This window comes from Rhagoletis zephyria, unplaced genomic scaffold, assembly GCF_001687245.7.
Source record: "Rhagoletis zephyria isolate East Lansing unplaced genomic scaffold, Rhagoletis_zephyria_1.1 Rzeph_scaffold_00638, whole genome shotgun sequence".
NCBI lineage: Eukaryota > Metazoa > Arthropoda > Insecta > Diptera > Tephritidae > Rhagoletis > Rhagoletis zephyria.
The window spans coordinates 64,487-80,283 of record NW_016157722.1 but is presented as its reverse complement, the minus strand read 5'-3'; the positions used below and the strand labels follow the sequence as shown (position 1 = coordinate 80,283).

Sequence of the window (15,797 nt, the reverse complement as noted above, 5' to 3'; positions counted from 1 at the left end):
AGTCTGCTCTTCACTTAGTATGGGTGACGGAGCATGAGACCATATCAGGCAACGAGAAGCCGGAACGTCTGAAAGAACCGGTAAGCTCACTTTAAGGGACCTATCTCTTCAAAAACCAAGTGAAAAACGGTCGAAAGGTTTGCTAATGCTGGACAGAGGGGACTTCGCCACAGCCATGGCTCTGCCATTTGCCATCGGAAAGCACGCAGAGAGATTAGGGGCCCCCCACTTTGCGGCCCCTGCTATGCGAATGCTCCACAATCTCTGGAAGAAAATGAAAGTTAATTGGTTCGGAAATAGTCAAAGTAGGAAACGATGGTTTGAGTAGGAGAGTTCTCACGATCCGCTTTGTATAACAGAGAACGCAAGATTAAGGGCCTAGGTGTGCTTTAAATTAGTTCTCGAAGTAATGTGATAATTAAAATTTCCTTATCGTTAGATACTGCGATACAGAATAACGCAGAATTTAGTTTAGCGCTTTCCTACTGCTTTTGTAGTTGTTCTTAAATGTCTCTATACCAAGATTTTTGATTTGAGAAGCATAAGAAAACTACATGCATATATTAGAATTCTAATAAAAAATCAATTTTTTTCTCTAAAGTTAGTGGCTTTTTTTGCTGAATACCTACATTTTCTTAGCCTGCAGTGTGGTAACATCAGCGCCTAAATCTGTTGCTGGCGAATGAGACTCTGGGTGTACATATGCATTTCTCACGGCCAAAGCTCTACCCTTTGAACATTCAAATAATACATACATACTACTCACTCAAAGATAAATATTAACAAAAAAAACAGGTTTCTGGGTCATATTTTCTTTAGACTCATATTTTTAATTGCAAAAGTAAAAGTAGGTATGCTTATTAGCTACATAGTACATGTACAGTGGTTTTACAATTGAAAGCATCCTTTTTCATGCCACTTTAAATAAGTAAAGGAACCAAAAAAAGGAACAGTCCAGCGCCTTCGTCTTGGTCTGCAGGCTGTATCGGAGATACACCCGCTAAATTTAAACGTAGAATACGTGGTAAGAAAAAAATATCGATAACAAAAGCGATAATAAAATCGATAACAAAATCGATAAAAATATCGATAACAAAATCGTTAACTAAATCGATTACAAAATCGATAAAAAATCGATTACAAAATCTATCGAAAAATCGATTACAAAATCGATAACAAAATCGATTCCAAAGTCAATNTTACATACATACATTGAAAAGAATATTTTTCCAAACCATTTTCCTATTTTCCAGTCAGGCCAAGTGTTTTCCTCATTTTTGTTTGTGTTTTTTTTTTTTGCTGCAGTACACTTTTACACGCGCTTAATATTCTTTTAATTTATAATCAGGCAGCAAAAATGTTGCGGAAAAAATGTTGCAGCGCGAGCGCATTGCAAGCGGTAGGTAGCATGCGAAATTGGGTCAAGACACAGTTGCCACATTCACCAAGAATCGCTGCACTTACCGGCTCACTCATTCGCTGGCATGCTACTCACTTAACACTCATTCATGCGCGCGGTGGCAATCTGACGGCCTGCGCGCGGCTGGCAGGCAGCCTTTGGCTCACTGCACTACCCGGCCGGCCGCCAACTGCAGCGCTCAACTTAAGCTGACACACAAGACAATGCGGGCGCGCCTAAATGCCTGAATGTCTGCATGCCGAAGTGCCACAATGCCTGAATGCCAGTGGGTTGAGTATTCCCGGGGCATCTTTGCCGGCTTTGTGGCGCGCACTTTCCGCACCAGCAGTCGTGTGAATAATATTAATTAAAATTTTACACATTTTTTTTCCAGCATTAACACACATTTAAATCATGTTACCCCCTTATCAACCTCTTTTAAGTGATTGATTTTTTTTTGGTTTGTTTATTTAATATTCTTCTTATGCCATCTACCTTGTGGTCTTTCTCTCTTTGCAGTTTAGTTTAGTCTTAGCTGGTAATGAATTGTGGCCCATGGAACGGCCAGAGGGAATGCCAAACATAGTGTCTTTAGAAGTGATGTGCGGTAAGGATCACATGGATGTACATTTGACATTTTCACATCCATTCGAGGGCATCGTCAGTTCAAAAGGTAAAAAGAAATGATTAAAAGTATTGGCATGAGTATATACATATACATATTATATCGAATAACTGACATACATTTTTTTATTCTTACCATAGGGCAACACAGTGATCCGCGCTGCGTTTATGTGCCGCCATCGACGGGCAAAACGTTCTTTTCTTTTCGGATATCGTACTCACGTTGCGGCACGAAACCCGATTTGCATGGACAGTTTTATGAAAATACGGTGAGTTGAATTGTTGTGAAAAATAAAACAGAGTCAAAGGGTTGTGTGATGAGTGCCTTTTGCGCCCCAATTAGCACTTAGGATGTATTTACATGCAATGCAAATCAATAATAAGTCTTCGCAAAGACAGTCATGATTTGCGAAACATTGAAGTAAGGTCTTGAAAATCTCACACAGCGATAAGTAAGAGTCATATCGCCTATCATACTGATAAAAGAAGTTCATTAAAGTCTGCAAAAAAATCGAATGCCACTGGGGAGGCGCATGGTTCAATTTCTGGTCCAAGCAACATCAAAATAGGTTATTTTTTTCAAATAGCGGTCTCCCCTCGGCACACCATAGCATATAATAGCCATAAAAAAGCTTCTTCTCTAAATCTCTCCATTTTTGTCACAACATCTAGAAGGAGAACACGAATTGGAGGAGAATAGCTTTCAAAAACGTAGAAAACGTTTAAGCCATTTTTTGTAATCAAATATGATATAACTGTTTAGGGGTTCCCTACTACATCAAATTAACCCGCCAGGCGGCCGTTAAGGCTCTACTTTCATATGAAAGAAATTCGATCACCGTCGCGGACTATAAGGAGGCTATAAGAAGGCTAGCTGTGGCTAAAACCGTGTGGAAGGTAATGGGAGAACTGACGAGCATCCTCTTAGGCGCCTCACTAATGACGAATATACCAATTCCTCTTGAGGACATCAAAATATCTGCCAAGCGTTTAGGGTTGCAGACTTCCGAAAATTATCAGCCCAATTCTTCATACTTCCGGGGAATTCGTTCTCCGGAAATTTGTTTCTACCGAAAAAAAAATCTTCCAATAATTAACTTCCAGGGAGTAGCATTTTAGCCAAAAATTTGGGAGGAGGAAATTCGAACTTCGAAAAAGCCGTTTGAACTTTTTTGAGAGCTCAACTCCGCCATTTAATATAAAAAATCATCAAGGAATTTTTATTCATGATAGGAGGAAAGGGAAAAGAGAGAAAACCCCCAGAGAGTTTCTGTTCAGAATCGACCTGTATGTGTACTTTTTATGATAGTTACTGATTTGCTAATACCAACAAGAAGAACGAGACTCCTGATAGGATTGCTAACAAAGCATTGTTTGCTAAGAGAATAGATTTATAGGTCGTAAACGCTATGTGAGACATAGCATAACCTAACTTAACCTAATCTATGTGTTGGTTGTCCTTAAAGTGGAAAAAGTCTTGAAAACATCGAAAAACTCAAAACTGTTATTGAGAGGTCGAGATTTGTATGGAATGAAAAAACGGTTTGTGCGATAAAAAAATCCGGTTTATTTGATATTCGAAAAACCAAAATTTCAAAAAAAACCAAAACCTCTATAGACATAAAAAAACAATAGAAACCGGTTTGGAAAACCCGAGTCAATCACTCCAATTGTTATTAAGTACACGTAGGAAATGGTACAGTTACGTGTAAAACTGTTCACACAGAAAGCTTCTTCAAAAGCATTTTCAGCCTCTTGGCGGTGTTGTATCGACTGCTGAGTGGAATATCGACCTATCTTGGCAGCCAGTTCGAAAACGCCCTATCTCAAAAAACTTCTCAAGAACGCCCTATCTCAGAATTCGGTTCAAAAAGGCTCTATCTCAGCTGCCAATTCAAAACCGCCCTATCTCAGTAGATTTTCAGGTAAGAAACGGCATTTTTGTACCGAATTCTGAGATGGAGTGTTTATCAATGTAATTCTGAAAGAGGGCATTGTTGAAAAGTTTTTTTGAAATAGGGCGTTTTCCAACTGGCTGCCGAGATAAGTCGATCTTCCACTCAGCAGTCGATATAGTTAAAAGAAAATTTATTTTTCAGTAATTCATTCAAAGAAGTTTAATAAATATTTTAGCCTGTTTCTATTGAAGGAATAGCACAAGTGCAGCACATTATTCTATTGACAAAAATAAACAAATCGATTACATGATCATTACTGGGTAGCAGGGATTCTACTACACTTACAAGAGACTCTTCAACAGAAACCGGGAATAATATGCGGATATATAAGTGTACAAATCCTGCACTTTTTTTGTCCACTCTATGACGGCAATGCAGAGTTATCAGGTGTTGGTTGAGTGGTACCGATGACGAGGCACCGAATTCTGTTGTTGGAAATTAGCTAGCCGTTGCCATGGGATCGATCGCTAAAGACACCCGCACAAAAGCACCAGTGGTTTTGTCGACTGGTGCATAGATGGCCAGCATAGGCAGTTGGGTGGCAGGGCAAAATCTAGCAAACATGGAATACGAGTTTCAATCAAGGCACACAATCGCTAGCAAACATGCAGTGAGAATAGGGCTTCCCTTAAAAAAATTGGCTGAGCTGTGTGTCAATAGACCCTGATGAAAATATCCAGCATATTCTGCACAAATCTACTTATAAAGCCCAAGGCGCTGGTGAAGGTTGTAAAACATTAAATCGCAGGTTTATCGGCAGCCGCAAGTGGCGACTTCAGTTGGTTTAAACAAAAAACAGTTAATTCCCATAGGAAATGTATTAAAATTATGGTCAATTAAGCTACTTATTAATAAAAGCTGAAAACAGCCGACGCGTAAATCGCCCCTACCGTTTATGTAGTAATGTAAAAAGTCGCTCACTCTGTAATCAGCCTAGGGCCAATACAATTTGAAGAAAGTAAACGCACCAACTTCTTGCTATGATAATAAATACATAAACAGGACTGTGAATTATATGATAATAATGAAATATTTTTTTATCTATTCGTAGGTGGTTGTGCAATATGACAAAGATTTGCTGGAAGTCTGGGATGAAGCAAAGCGCTTGCGCTGCGAATGGTTCAATGACTACGAAAAGACCGCATCGAAACCACCAATGGTTATTGCCGATTTGGATGTCATACAACTGGATTTTCGTGGTGAGTTAAAGCAAATATTTCTAAAAAATAAAATAAATATTATTATATGCTGTTTAGGCAAAAAGCACAGATACAGAGGGTATGCATATCAAAATTTGCACACAAATTTTTTCCCATATTTTTTTGGGACAGTCTAATGTACATACATATGTACAAAGTTCGCTCAAACTACAATAAATAGAGCCGTAATTATGTAAATAATATCTGTGGTCATAAACAATAACCGCCTAAGTCGACTTAAGAAAAAATTTAGTTATATATGCTATCGTAAGTACTATTCCACGTGTATGTGAAATCCCCATCTAGCCAGCTGGGCTATTAACAAAGTTATAGACGAAAATATATTCTGGTTTCCCCATAAGGTTAACATTACAATCCAAATGTTTAAAATGTTTTTTGTTTCGAATTCAGGTTTTTCGACTTAGGCGGTTATTGCTTATGACCACAGATATGTATATCAAATTGTAAATATTAAAAGTTACACTTAACTTTACACACACCTTTTCACACCTTTCTCACCCAACATCATTTCTCTCTATCTCTCTTCAAGGTGATAATGTTGACTGCTGGATGGAGATACAGCATGGCAAAGGCCCATGGGCACCGCCAGTTAGCGGCATTGTGCCACTAGGTTCTACACTTACACTTGTGGTTGCCATCAACGATTATCGCGGTAAGTTACCATTAAATGTACGATCAGGCAAACAGTTAATAACAGGGACGATAAATGAGCAATAAAGTAGTAGGTATTTAATACGAGAAAGGCTTCCCGCATATATTCTTCTGTGTGCGTATAAGCGTACATACCCTGCAGCGGGTTCGGAGACAATTGTCGTTTTCGTACTAGTTACATTACTAGTTCCAATTGCCTGTTATGCTCCAGGTAATAATAAATCGAGCTATTGGTTACATATTGCACTTTCTAAAGGTTATTGGCCGTTTCCTTATAATAGTGCTCCCTTATTACATAAAGCATTTTGTTATTTATCATTTAAATACAAATAATAAATGTTGAATACTTATCTATGTTCTGTTTCCCTCGTGTGACCACCTAGCAAATATCGGACTGATAATTACCAAAATAAAGCAATACATATGTAGATACCCCTTTTTACATAACTACTATTTCTTAAATTATTTTGGGGGCAATTCACGTCAAATGTCCCAGCGCCCTGAGCGGTGCAAAACAAGCTACTTTTCGACTAGCTGCGAAGCAGACAGAAAATAGGAAAAATAATTCGAAAACTATGATTTCTATAGATTTTTATACGGGCTATGCGATGGCACTATGCGTTTTCCAAAATTTTCCCGTTTTCATGGTGAAAATTCTGAACGAAAATTTATTTGTAATTTTTCTGAACTATGGTAATTTTTAATATTGTTTTTAGTTATCTCAATCGAAAGATCAAGTCTTTTTACATATAAATCACTAATAAAAACGGACTTTTTTACTTTTCTGAGTTATAAAGGCTTTTAGAGCGCAGCGCGCTAATCTGCTAACCGTGTGAGTCATAATAATATTGTTATAACTTTGCAACTACTTGATGTTTAATTTTGAAACTTTCGCAAAAACTTCCCTACATAGTCATCTACAACACTGTTTTAAAACAAAAAATTTATTTCAAATTTTATAACACAACTTTTGCATTTGAAAACAAACACCCTCTTAATTCTCATAAAAAAGTTATAAACGTGTAGTTTTATTTGTAGTAAGTATTAAGAAGTGGTGTTAAACTTAAATTCTTTGGAATAGTTTGTAGTTTATTGTGTGAAAATTTCAAATCGATCGATACACAAACGACTGAGATATAGCGCGTTTAAATGACAATTTTGTTAAAATTATCAAGAATCAGTTCAGCCCAATAATAAAATTTCAAACAACGTCACGCTGCAGCTTTCGTATGTTCGATCACAGGAAAATAAATAGCAAAGACAATAGCAAAGACAAATTTAAATTTGAACAAATCGTCGCCTGGCTTGATTCAAAGCGAACATTTGAAAGCACACTTGCACGTTGTGCCTGTAGCTGAGTGCGCAAAGATGCTGGCTGAATTAGTTGCGGCCGAAAGTGTTCGAGTTCAAATCTCACTATACAGAAGAACATACAATTTAAAATCTTTACTTTCGTTTTTTTTAATTTTAAAAAAGTATCTGTGAAGTGCACAACGAAAAAAAGTGGTTCGGTTACAGGTTACATGTTACTACTACAAGTACTAGTGAAAAGTTACGCAGCGGGAGTCAATTGTCACCTCCTAGGACAACTCCATGTTAAATGCGACAGTGGAAAGCATGGCTGGTAGATTTGCAAGGTACCGGTATTCGACTCCCGAAAACTGGTTAACTCACTAGTTCTGGACTAGTATTTCCGCTGCAGGGTACTTACAAAAGTGCATATGGCACAGTGAAGGTATGTGGCCACCGACATCAAGCGCTCCATCACCATTGTGCCTCAATCATATGCGTATGTACATAATTCGCATTCTCATTATATACTATATGCAGTAGGAAGTTTACTTACATAAGCACACAAACATATGTACATACATATCACAGCCAATGCCTGTGGCGCCGAGTTGTCTACAATTAATGAGTGGATTTCACGGCGCTTTCATGTGGTTTTTTTTTCTCTTTTCTGTGTTGCATATAAGTATAGAGACTCTCCAGGTGGCTGTTAATAAGTGGTGTGCCAGAAATTGTGTGGCATGAACGGAAGTATAATCATGTTTCAAGCTAACAAACAATGCCACAAGCGAATAGCGCACGCACGAAAAGAAAGCAATACATACGTAGTAATAAATGATGTGTAAATCGGTGGCTATTCAGTGAGCTTTTATATGAAAGCGTTTTTACTACCACATATTAAATTTTCAAATGTATCATTAAATATCACTATCATAATGGACAAAACAGACAGTTCAAAAATTTGATATTGGTAAGCAAAATTACATCTCCAGTGCACGATTGGGACTCCCTGTACGGTGAGCTTATGCTTCTAGGGAGGCTCTGAAAAGAGTCCCAAAGAGGCATATCCGCCGGTGAAAAGTGCCTTCTCAATACATATTAAAAAAGTGTGCCTTGGGACTCCACAAATGAGTGATTTTGGCGATGAGAGATATGTCTATTCGGCCGTCGAGCTTAACTTTGCAATTTGCAATCTCAGAATATTTTGAACTTTTTTACCGGTGAGGCAAGTAAGTGCCAGAAGTGCCGCTTGGCTATCTGAGAAAATGTATGCTTTACGTACTTATATGCAGTTGGTTTCTAGTACTTTCCTGGCCCTCTCAATTCCCAGCACTTCCTTTTGGTAGATGCTAGCAAAGTTCAGTTGGCGGAACGAGAGAGAGGCATTCAGTATCTGAGGAACACCCCCGCACCTACACCGCAGTTTATTTTGGACCCGTCAGTATAGTTTTCTCCACCGCTATACAGTACAGCATTATCTTATCAGTTAAGTGTTGGCCAGGAAGCGACTAGAACGACGCCTTTCTCCATTTTAAAGGCGTGCAAGCGTCTGTGCCTTTCTGCGCATGAGAAAACAGGCATAATTAAAGTGACGCAGAAATTATGTGTCCATATGGAGGGGACAATATGTATATGAGCAGAAAGATACTGGTAGCCAACTGAGTGCCGTCTCTGAGCTGACTGTTTGCAGACAACCTCAGAAAAGAACGTTAGAATGAATCAGTACAACGGAATCCAACTTCAGGGTCTGTCTGTCTATTAGAGATCAGTTTCGTTGCAAAAAAAAAAAATATTAATTAGAACGAGAGATCCACCATTCTTCCTAAAGACGGACCGACATCTCATTACGATGCTCGATCGACCTATGCCAAAAGTTCTGGTCAAACAACACAGTGGCCAACAAGGGAAGAAACGAGTCAAGTACGGGTCGCTGGCGCGGCAATGAAACGGAGAAAGCTGACTAGGCGCGCATGAAGAAATTGAGAATCCCGAAATTCAGGGCCTTCTTCGAATCGCCCATGGAGTTGCTGGTGTGCCTTTCGTTGACAGAATCAAACCATGCGGATTTTAACATAGCAACTTATTGGAAATTATGGAAACTCGGACTATGGAAATGAAGACATTGAGGAATATATGGTAATAGGACGTCAAAGTCCTCGCTTGCAAAGATAAGAATACCTCGGATTTTCTTTGACTGGAAGCGCAGCTTTGAGTTATTTCTGCCTCAAAGCTATCAGTACCAATCATTCCTTAAAGACGACTAGACAACAAAACACTTTTCGTGCTTCTAACCGACCTTCGCAAGGATTAGAAATGAGAATTTTAAGGGTGATACAAAGGACGTTAAGTACTTCTGTAATCTACGTGCTATTTTCTTCACACGTTGTTTCTATTAGTATTGACAAAAGAAGATCTTTAGCAACTTGGATCTTAAGATTCTGATAATTAAACAACCAGGCAAGACATGCACACATAACCGGCTTAGAAGAAATTTTTATTTTAAAACTCGAAAATGTATAATTTATTTGGTAAACTAAAGGCACTTTTCTTAAGTTCGAAGATTTCAAAATGCAAACTTTATAATTTTCGTGGTTTCCATTTTTTTAAATAAAAATTTCCAAAGACTACAAGAATTTATTGAAACGATTATCTGTTATGGTAAAAAGCCTACAATTGAACGACCGAACGTGGAGGTCTCGGCTTCACTTAACCCAAAAAAGGCGCGTGAGGCGCTGATGGAATCGAGCCATTCTGATTTAAAGTTGACAGAAGATACGCTAGGCTAGGCAAAGCTGAATTTGGACGACTTGGAAGAGAATTTATTGGCGGTATTGGGCGATTTGAATTGGAATTCGATGCTGGTATGGAATTATTTTCTGCGTTGCTTGACAATTGTGGTGGCGTTGGAAATTCCTGAGGTCGGCTGGAAATTTGTGGCGGTGTTGGAAAACTTTCAATGGAACTTGGTGTTTGGGGAGCTTGTGGTGGTTGAGGAGCTTGTGGTGATTGTGCCAGTATAGAGTTGGACTCACCAGCTGGATACGATACGCTCTGGCTATTAGAGATGGGCAACACAGGCTGAACAGCCGCGCTTATCGATGAGCTTGGTGGTCTCGGACGATTTTGATTCGTAGGCAATGGGGATAAAATCGATGCTGGTGCATCTTGATTTACTGGAAATTCAGGAAACACACCAATTTGGTTTTGAAGCGGTGGCGATGGAGGAGACAATGGTTGATTGTTGTTAGTATTAACAGCTTCAAAATCAATTGGAATTAGTGGCCCCTCTTGGCTGCCTTGAGTTTGTTTTTCAAGAAATGGAGGTTCGACTGGAAAATCTAGAACTGAGCCAACACTATTTTCATTTGGCGGTTGCGCAACGACAAACTGTGACTCGGTATCTGTGTTAACGGGAGAATTTACTTCGAACTCAGCTGGGGTATTTGCTGCTTCCACGGAGTTCGGAATGTTGCCAGTTACAGCTACATTGTTGTCATTATTGTTATTATTTTTGTTGGTAAGAAGCCGTGAAAGAAGGTCCCTTATGGCAACATAGGAAGCGAAGTCAAGCCTTGGATATTCAAATTCATTAGCACTACTCGCTGACGAACCCAATTGGTAGCATTCTGCTAAGCAGATGCTGCTTAATATAAACAAAAGTGAAACCTTCATGTTAGACCACGCCAGCTACCCGTTGCAATGCACTAAGCGATACTGACTCTAAACAGGCATGCGCTGATCTTTTAAATATCTGTGGGTAAATAGTTGATTAGACATGTTATAGCAGACAATTACCAATAATCAGTGGCACATTACAAGTCTTTAAAATTTACATACATTCATAGATACGAAAGAGTATACCAATTTCCGGTGATAAGATAACAATTTTGACACCTTTTTTTGTATTTATAATTTGCAACTGTTCTTCACATTCATTAGTCATACAAAAAAGTGTTGTTCTTTGAAAACCGGTGTACTTTTTTTTTTGCATCCGTACCAAATAAAAAACTTACATTTCTTAATTTAAATTTATTGTGCTCCAAAATTTTCTCTTTTTCTAAACCAAACCTTTTCTCTTCTCCACTCATTCTTGTAGGTGAATTCGATATGCGCGTCAAGTCGTGTGTCGCTTCAGATGGTTCCGGTCATGTTATCAATCTCTCCGATGAATTCGGCTGCGTACTACGCCCGAAAATGATCTCACGCTTTCTGAAGGCGCGCGCGCCCGATGAGCGCGCCACCGTCATAACCTATGCCTTCTTCCATGCCTTCAAATTCCCCGATGCGCTGAGCGTGCACATTAAATGCAAGGTAGAAATTTGCCGCCATGGCTGTCTGGATCACTGTCAGCTCACCGGCAGCGTTAACGAGCGCAAGGATGTGCTTATGAACGACGCTTTGGGTAACCAGAACGAACTAAGTCAAGAGATGGGACATGGCATACATGGCGGCGGGCAACAACCGGCACTGGGCGGCATGCCTTTGGGTGGTGGTGGCGGTGGCGGTGGTGGTGGCGGTGGCGGCGGTGGCGTTGGTGTTGGTATGGGCGGTGATGGCGCAATCGATCACGATATCTTCTACGATGACATCATACACAATCGCAAACAGCTGTCATCGATCAACAGCGGCATTGCCAACATACTCGATCAGTTTAATTTGCATGAAAAGAATGCCAATGCCAATCTCTCGCCGCGTCCGGTACACGAAGAGCCTGAAGATTCCGATCTGGATTCGCTGTTCGGCGAAGACGAATTAGCCGATTTGGATGAAGCTCAATATATGGAATTGAAGAAGAGCGGCAAATTCCCACATGGACCACGTCAATTGGAGGCGCAAAAGCGCATGGGTGTGCCCATGGCCGGGCCACGTTCGCTAGAACCGAAATCCAATGATGATGCGACACATCCCATTTATCGTCCTCAAGCGGAAGCACTGAAGCGGCCACGCGAAGATCACATTGACCTCGATGAGGCAAACGATGAGCTGCTCAAGCATAAGTCGAATCACACTGAGCAAGGTAGTGACGAAACGAAGTCGACACGTCGTCGACGACGATCGATCGTCATTTCCGATCGCAAGGTGCGCAGCGCGGACGTAGGTGTTAGCGGTCTGTACGATGTCATCTCGGAAGCTGATCTTGCCTTCTCGCCAGATTCGAAACAGGAAGCGGTCACCGTATTTCAGGGCAAAATAAGTGAGGAGGTGGTATATGGCATTTGCATGCCGGTGCCTGGCTTCAGCATACTCTTCATTGTCGTCATTTCGGCAACAATTGTATCTGCGCTAATCGCCGGTTCATTGCTCTATCGTTATCAGCTGCAAAAGGAGGCGCTCGAAAAGCAAACTCCAATACCGGCGCCTGGTACATTCGCCTCTTGGATGACTCTACGACTTTTCCGTATGCGACATTTGCAGGAACAACACGAACGACAGCAAATTAGTGCTGGCACAGTTGCGGCAGCAGCAGCCGCAGCGGGGACGGTAGCGGTGGCGCACGAAACCGTGCAGTAGAGAGTTGCGATGTAGCGAAATTGTCGGAGTTGGAGATAAGTATCGGGAACTGTCTAAATGAGGTCAACTAGACGTTTATTACAGAAGTTCTTATAGAAAATTCAAAATTAGGGCTACGCAAATATTTACAAAATACATAGATATGCGCTGATGGCCGTTTCCGGATCAATACGTCAACTTAGACTGAAAGAAAACACACGAAGAAAAAAGCGGAGAAAAGCTCAAAGACAGACGCCTATATTGAGTACTATTTTGTAGTATTGTTTTTTTTTTATTTTTTAACTGGTTTTTTGCTTTTTTTTTTTATTCTACTTGGTTATAGACGAAGTTAATGTTGTTAAGAAACATTTTCGGGCAGCACTGCAATAGCAAATCACTGAACTACTATTTACATAGTACATACATACATACATACATACATACATACATACATACGCTCCTTAAGTACACTCATTTAAAGACGTTCTACAAATATTCGATTAATTCAGCTTCTACTCGCTCGCACTTCCTTTTTTCCAATACAGATAGTAAGTGCATACATAATTCGGTGCTCTTAGGTGCATTTACTTTCCTTTTAGTATAAAGTTATTATTTGTTAAATAAAAAAAAATAAAACTTAAACCAATTCTTATATAATTCTTAAACAAAAACATGCTTATACACAAACATATGTATGTATTTATTTTAGCACTATTTATTGTATTTATTTATATATGCTTATTTCCTATACAGATCTTCACATTCTATAAAGAACATAAATCTTCTTTAATGAATATTTCTAAGCTGATTAATAATTGTAAGCACATAATTCTAAAACTTTTGCAATTTAAGAAATTTGAATGCAATATTTTTTTGTTAACTTCAAAATCTTAATTTAGGTTAGCATCTAAAGGCAAATGAAGAGTGTGAATTTAAAGTCAAAATTTAGTTTGTTTTCATCTTTTGTTTAATCGACACTAATGAAAGTTCAACACACATGAAAATTTAAATTAACACATAAGTCAGTTTATATTATTTATTTAAAATTATTTTAGTTGTAATTGAATACTATGATTATGACGAGAATGAACAAAATAATAAAATTAAGTTATAAATAAAATAAAAATAATTAAAAAAAAGCAGCCGTGACTTTCAATCCTTTACGCATTTTTTGAGTTAAAAGGTTTTGAAATGACAAAAAAACCTAAACTTAATATTGGATCGTAGATTATTGATCTGTATACCGTTTTTCCAGATGAGGTCATTTTCTTCAAGATATCTCCATTTTTATAAAGAAAAAATTTAAACTTTAACAAGGAAAAAATGAAAAAAATAACAAATCTCTTGATTTTTTTTTATTTGTATTAAAAGCTGTTATATTACAAAAAAAAAAATCAAGCTACTAACAATGAAAATCGATGGATAAATAAACTAGTAGTGAATGGTCAAAATAAAATGTGCAATGGTTTTTTTATGAAATACGAGCAAGATATACATATATGCATATGTTGATCATACGCTATACTGCATATGGTCCTACTCGTCAGTGGTGCCACTAGAGATTATTATTAGGTACCAAAAAGCCTACCAAATCAGTTTTCAAACTACCAAAAATTTTTTCATCATTAAAACGAGATTTTATGGAATTTACGGGTTTAAATTTAAAGCAATTTTTCTTTCAAGATGATGGGCAATTTTCAAAGCAAATTTCGAAAAAAAATTGTCGATCGCAGCTTTGAGAAGTGAGTTTATGTTCTCGGAAAATTGTGTGTTTTAAGATTTAAAAAAGAGCTTAACAAAGATTATGGGTAAGCATTCATGAAAACATTTTCTACGTTGAGGAAAGCAACTAACGTATTTCTTTTCGCCCTCCACGGGCGTTGTCCTGTTATTGCGAGTGGTTTGTACCAGTGTTGCCATTTTGGTGCTTTTGGGGCGAGATTTAGCTCTTTTTGATTTAAATTGCCTCAGAAATTTGATTTTAGCACCTAGCTCTCTTTTTAAACCTTTTAAATTTAAAACAGCCTTTCGAGGCTCCAAAAATCTAAAAAAAACTAGTTTTCTTAGTTACTGCTGTTTGTTTGGGCAAACACATTTTCAACTGAAAGAGTGTTTGTAGTAAAAATTGAAATTGGCCGCCTTTATTAAATTTCTCAAAAGTTTAACATTTTCTTTCCGATCTGGCCGTTCTTATACTTCATAATTTCATTATAAAATTGTCCTTATTCCTAGCTTTTTTTAGTAATTTTTTTTTACAAAATTTATCAACTAAAAGGAATGAACAAAAATGAACAATTTTCGAAAAAACATGAAAATTTCCTTATGTTTCGAATTTATACGCCTGGAACTAAAAAAGACTATTCCAATTGACACAAAAAATATATCAAAGCAATGAGGCTAAATATATCTTTTGAAAGGTGTGCAAAGATGATTAGTTGTCATCTAAAACAATTTTCTTGGGAAATAATTCAATGTGTTCAGCACTTTTATTTCATGTTTAGCGACCCAAATTAGTCTAAAAAAATATTTTTTTTTTGCGAGGTCCTTTTTTCGTGTAAACTAGTATAATTAATGAACTCGTAATGTATCTGCATATTTTTTTGTTTTCTTTTTCGAGTATGAAGCTCAGAACTTTTGTTTACCTGTACCCGCCTGTGTACCTAAACAAATAAATTTTCGGAAATTCATTCTAAAATAAACAAAAAAAAATATGTTTAATTGAAGAGTAATGAAACTAGCTCTTTTTTAGCTCTATTTTTTGTATTTAGTCCTTTCTAGCACTCTTTTCTGAAGATTCCGGCCCTAAATGGATTAAATTTCTGGTAATACTGGTCTGTACAGGGTTGGATTACACGCCCAGCCTAAATTCATACTACGTTTTACTCGTAAGTATGAAGTGCTGCCCATCATGGTAGCAATTATGATCCTAAAACCATACTACGTTCTAAGTTTATACCGGGGCACTGCATTATCGATATACATATTTGCTGCTAGTTGCAAAGCAGTGCAGTTTCCTCGCCAACCGAACGACCGTCCCTTGGTATTTACATACCATGATTCAATAATACAAGGTTAGATAATTATTGACAGCTGCGGTTTGACACTCCCTTACAAAAGGTTGCATTTACGAAGGACAGAGAAAGGGCAAGAATGCAATCCCTTGTT

At 38.2% G+C, this 15,797-nt stretch overlaps 1 protein-coding gene across 2 annotated transcripts in view; it reads left to right on the top strand.

Moving 5' to 3' along the window:
* Positions 1–12,680, top strand: part of m (zona pellucida domain-containing protein miniature) — a 67,212-nt gene extending 54,532 nt beyond the window's left edge. Inside the window, exons 2-6 of one of the 2 annotated variants that reach the window (XM_017613275.1) lie at positions 1,919–2,072; positions 2,165–2,292; positions 5,033–5,180; positions 5,731–5,853; positions 11,239–12,680. In XM_017613275.1, the coding sequence (XP_017468764.1) occupies positions 1,919–2,072; positions 2,165–2,292; positions 5,033–5,180; positions 5,731–5,853; positions 11,239–12,653 (1,968 nt within the window). In that variant the 3' untranslated portion in view covers positions 12,654–12,680. The remainder of the gene's footprint in view (positions 1–1,918; positions 2,073–2,164; positions 2,293–5,032; positions 5,181–5,730; positions 5,854–11,238) is intronic. The other variant, XM_017613274.1, reaches the window with a different exon arrangement.
* The last annotated feature ends 3,117 nt before the right edge of the window (positions 12,681–15,797 follow it).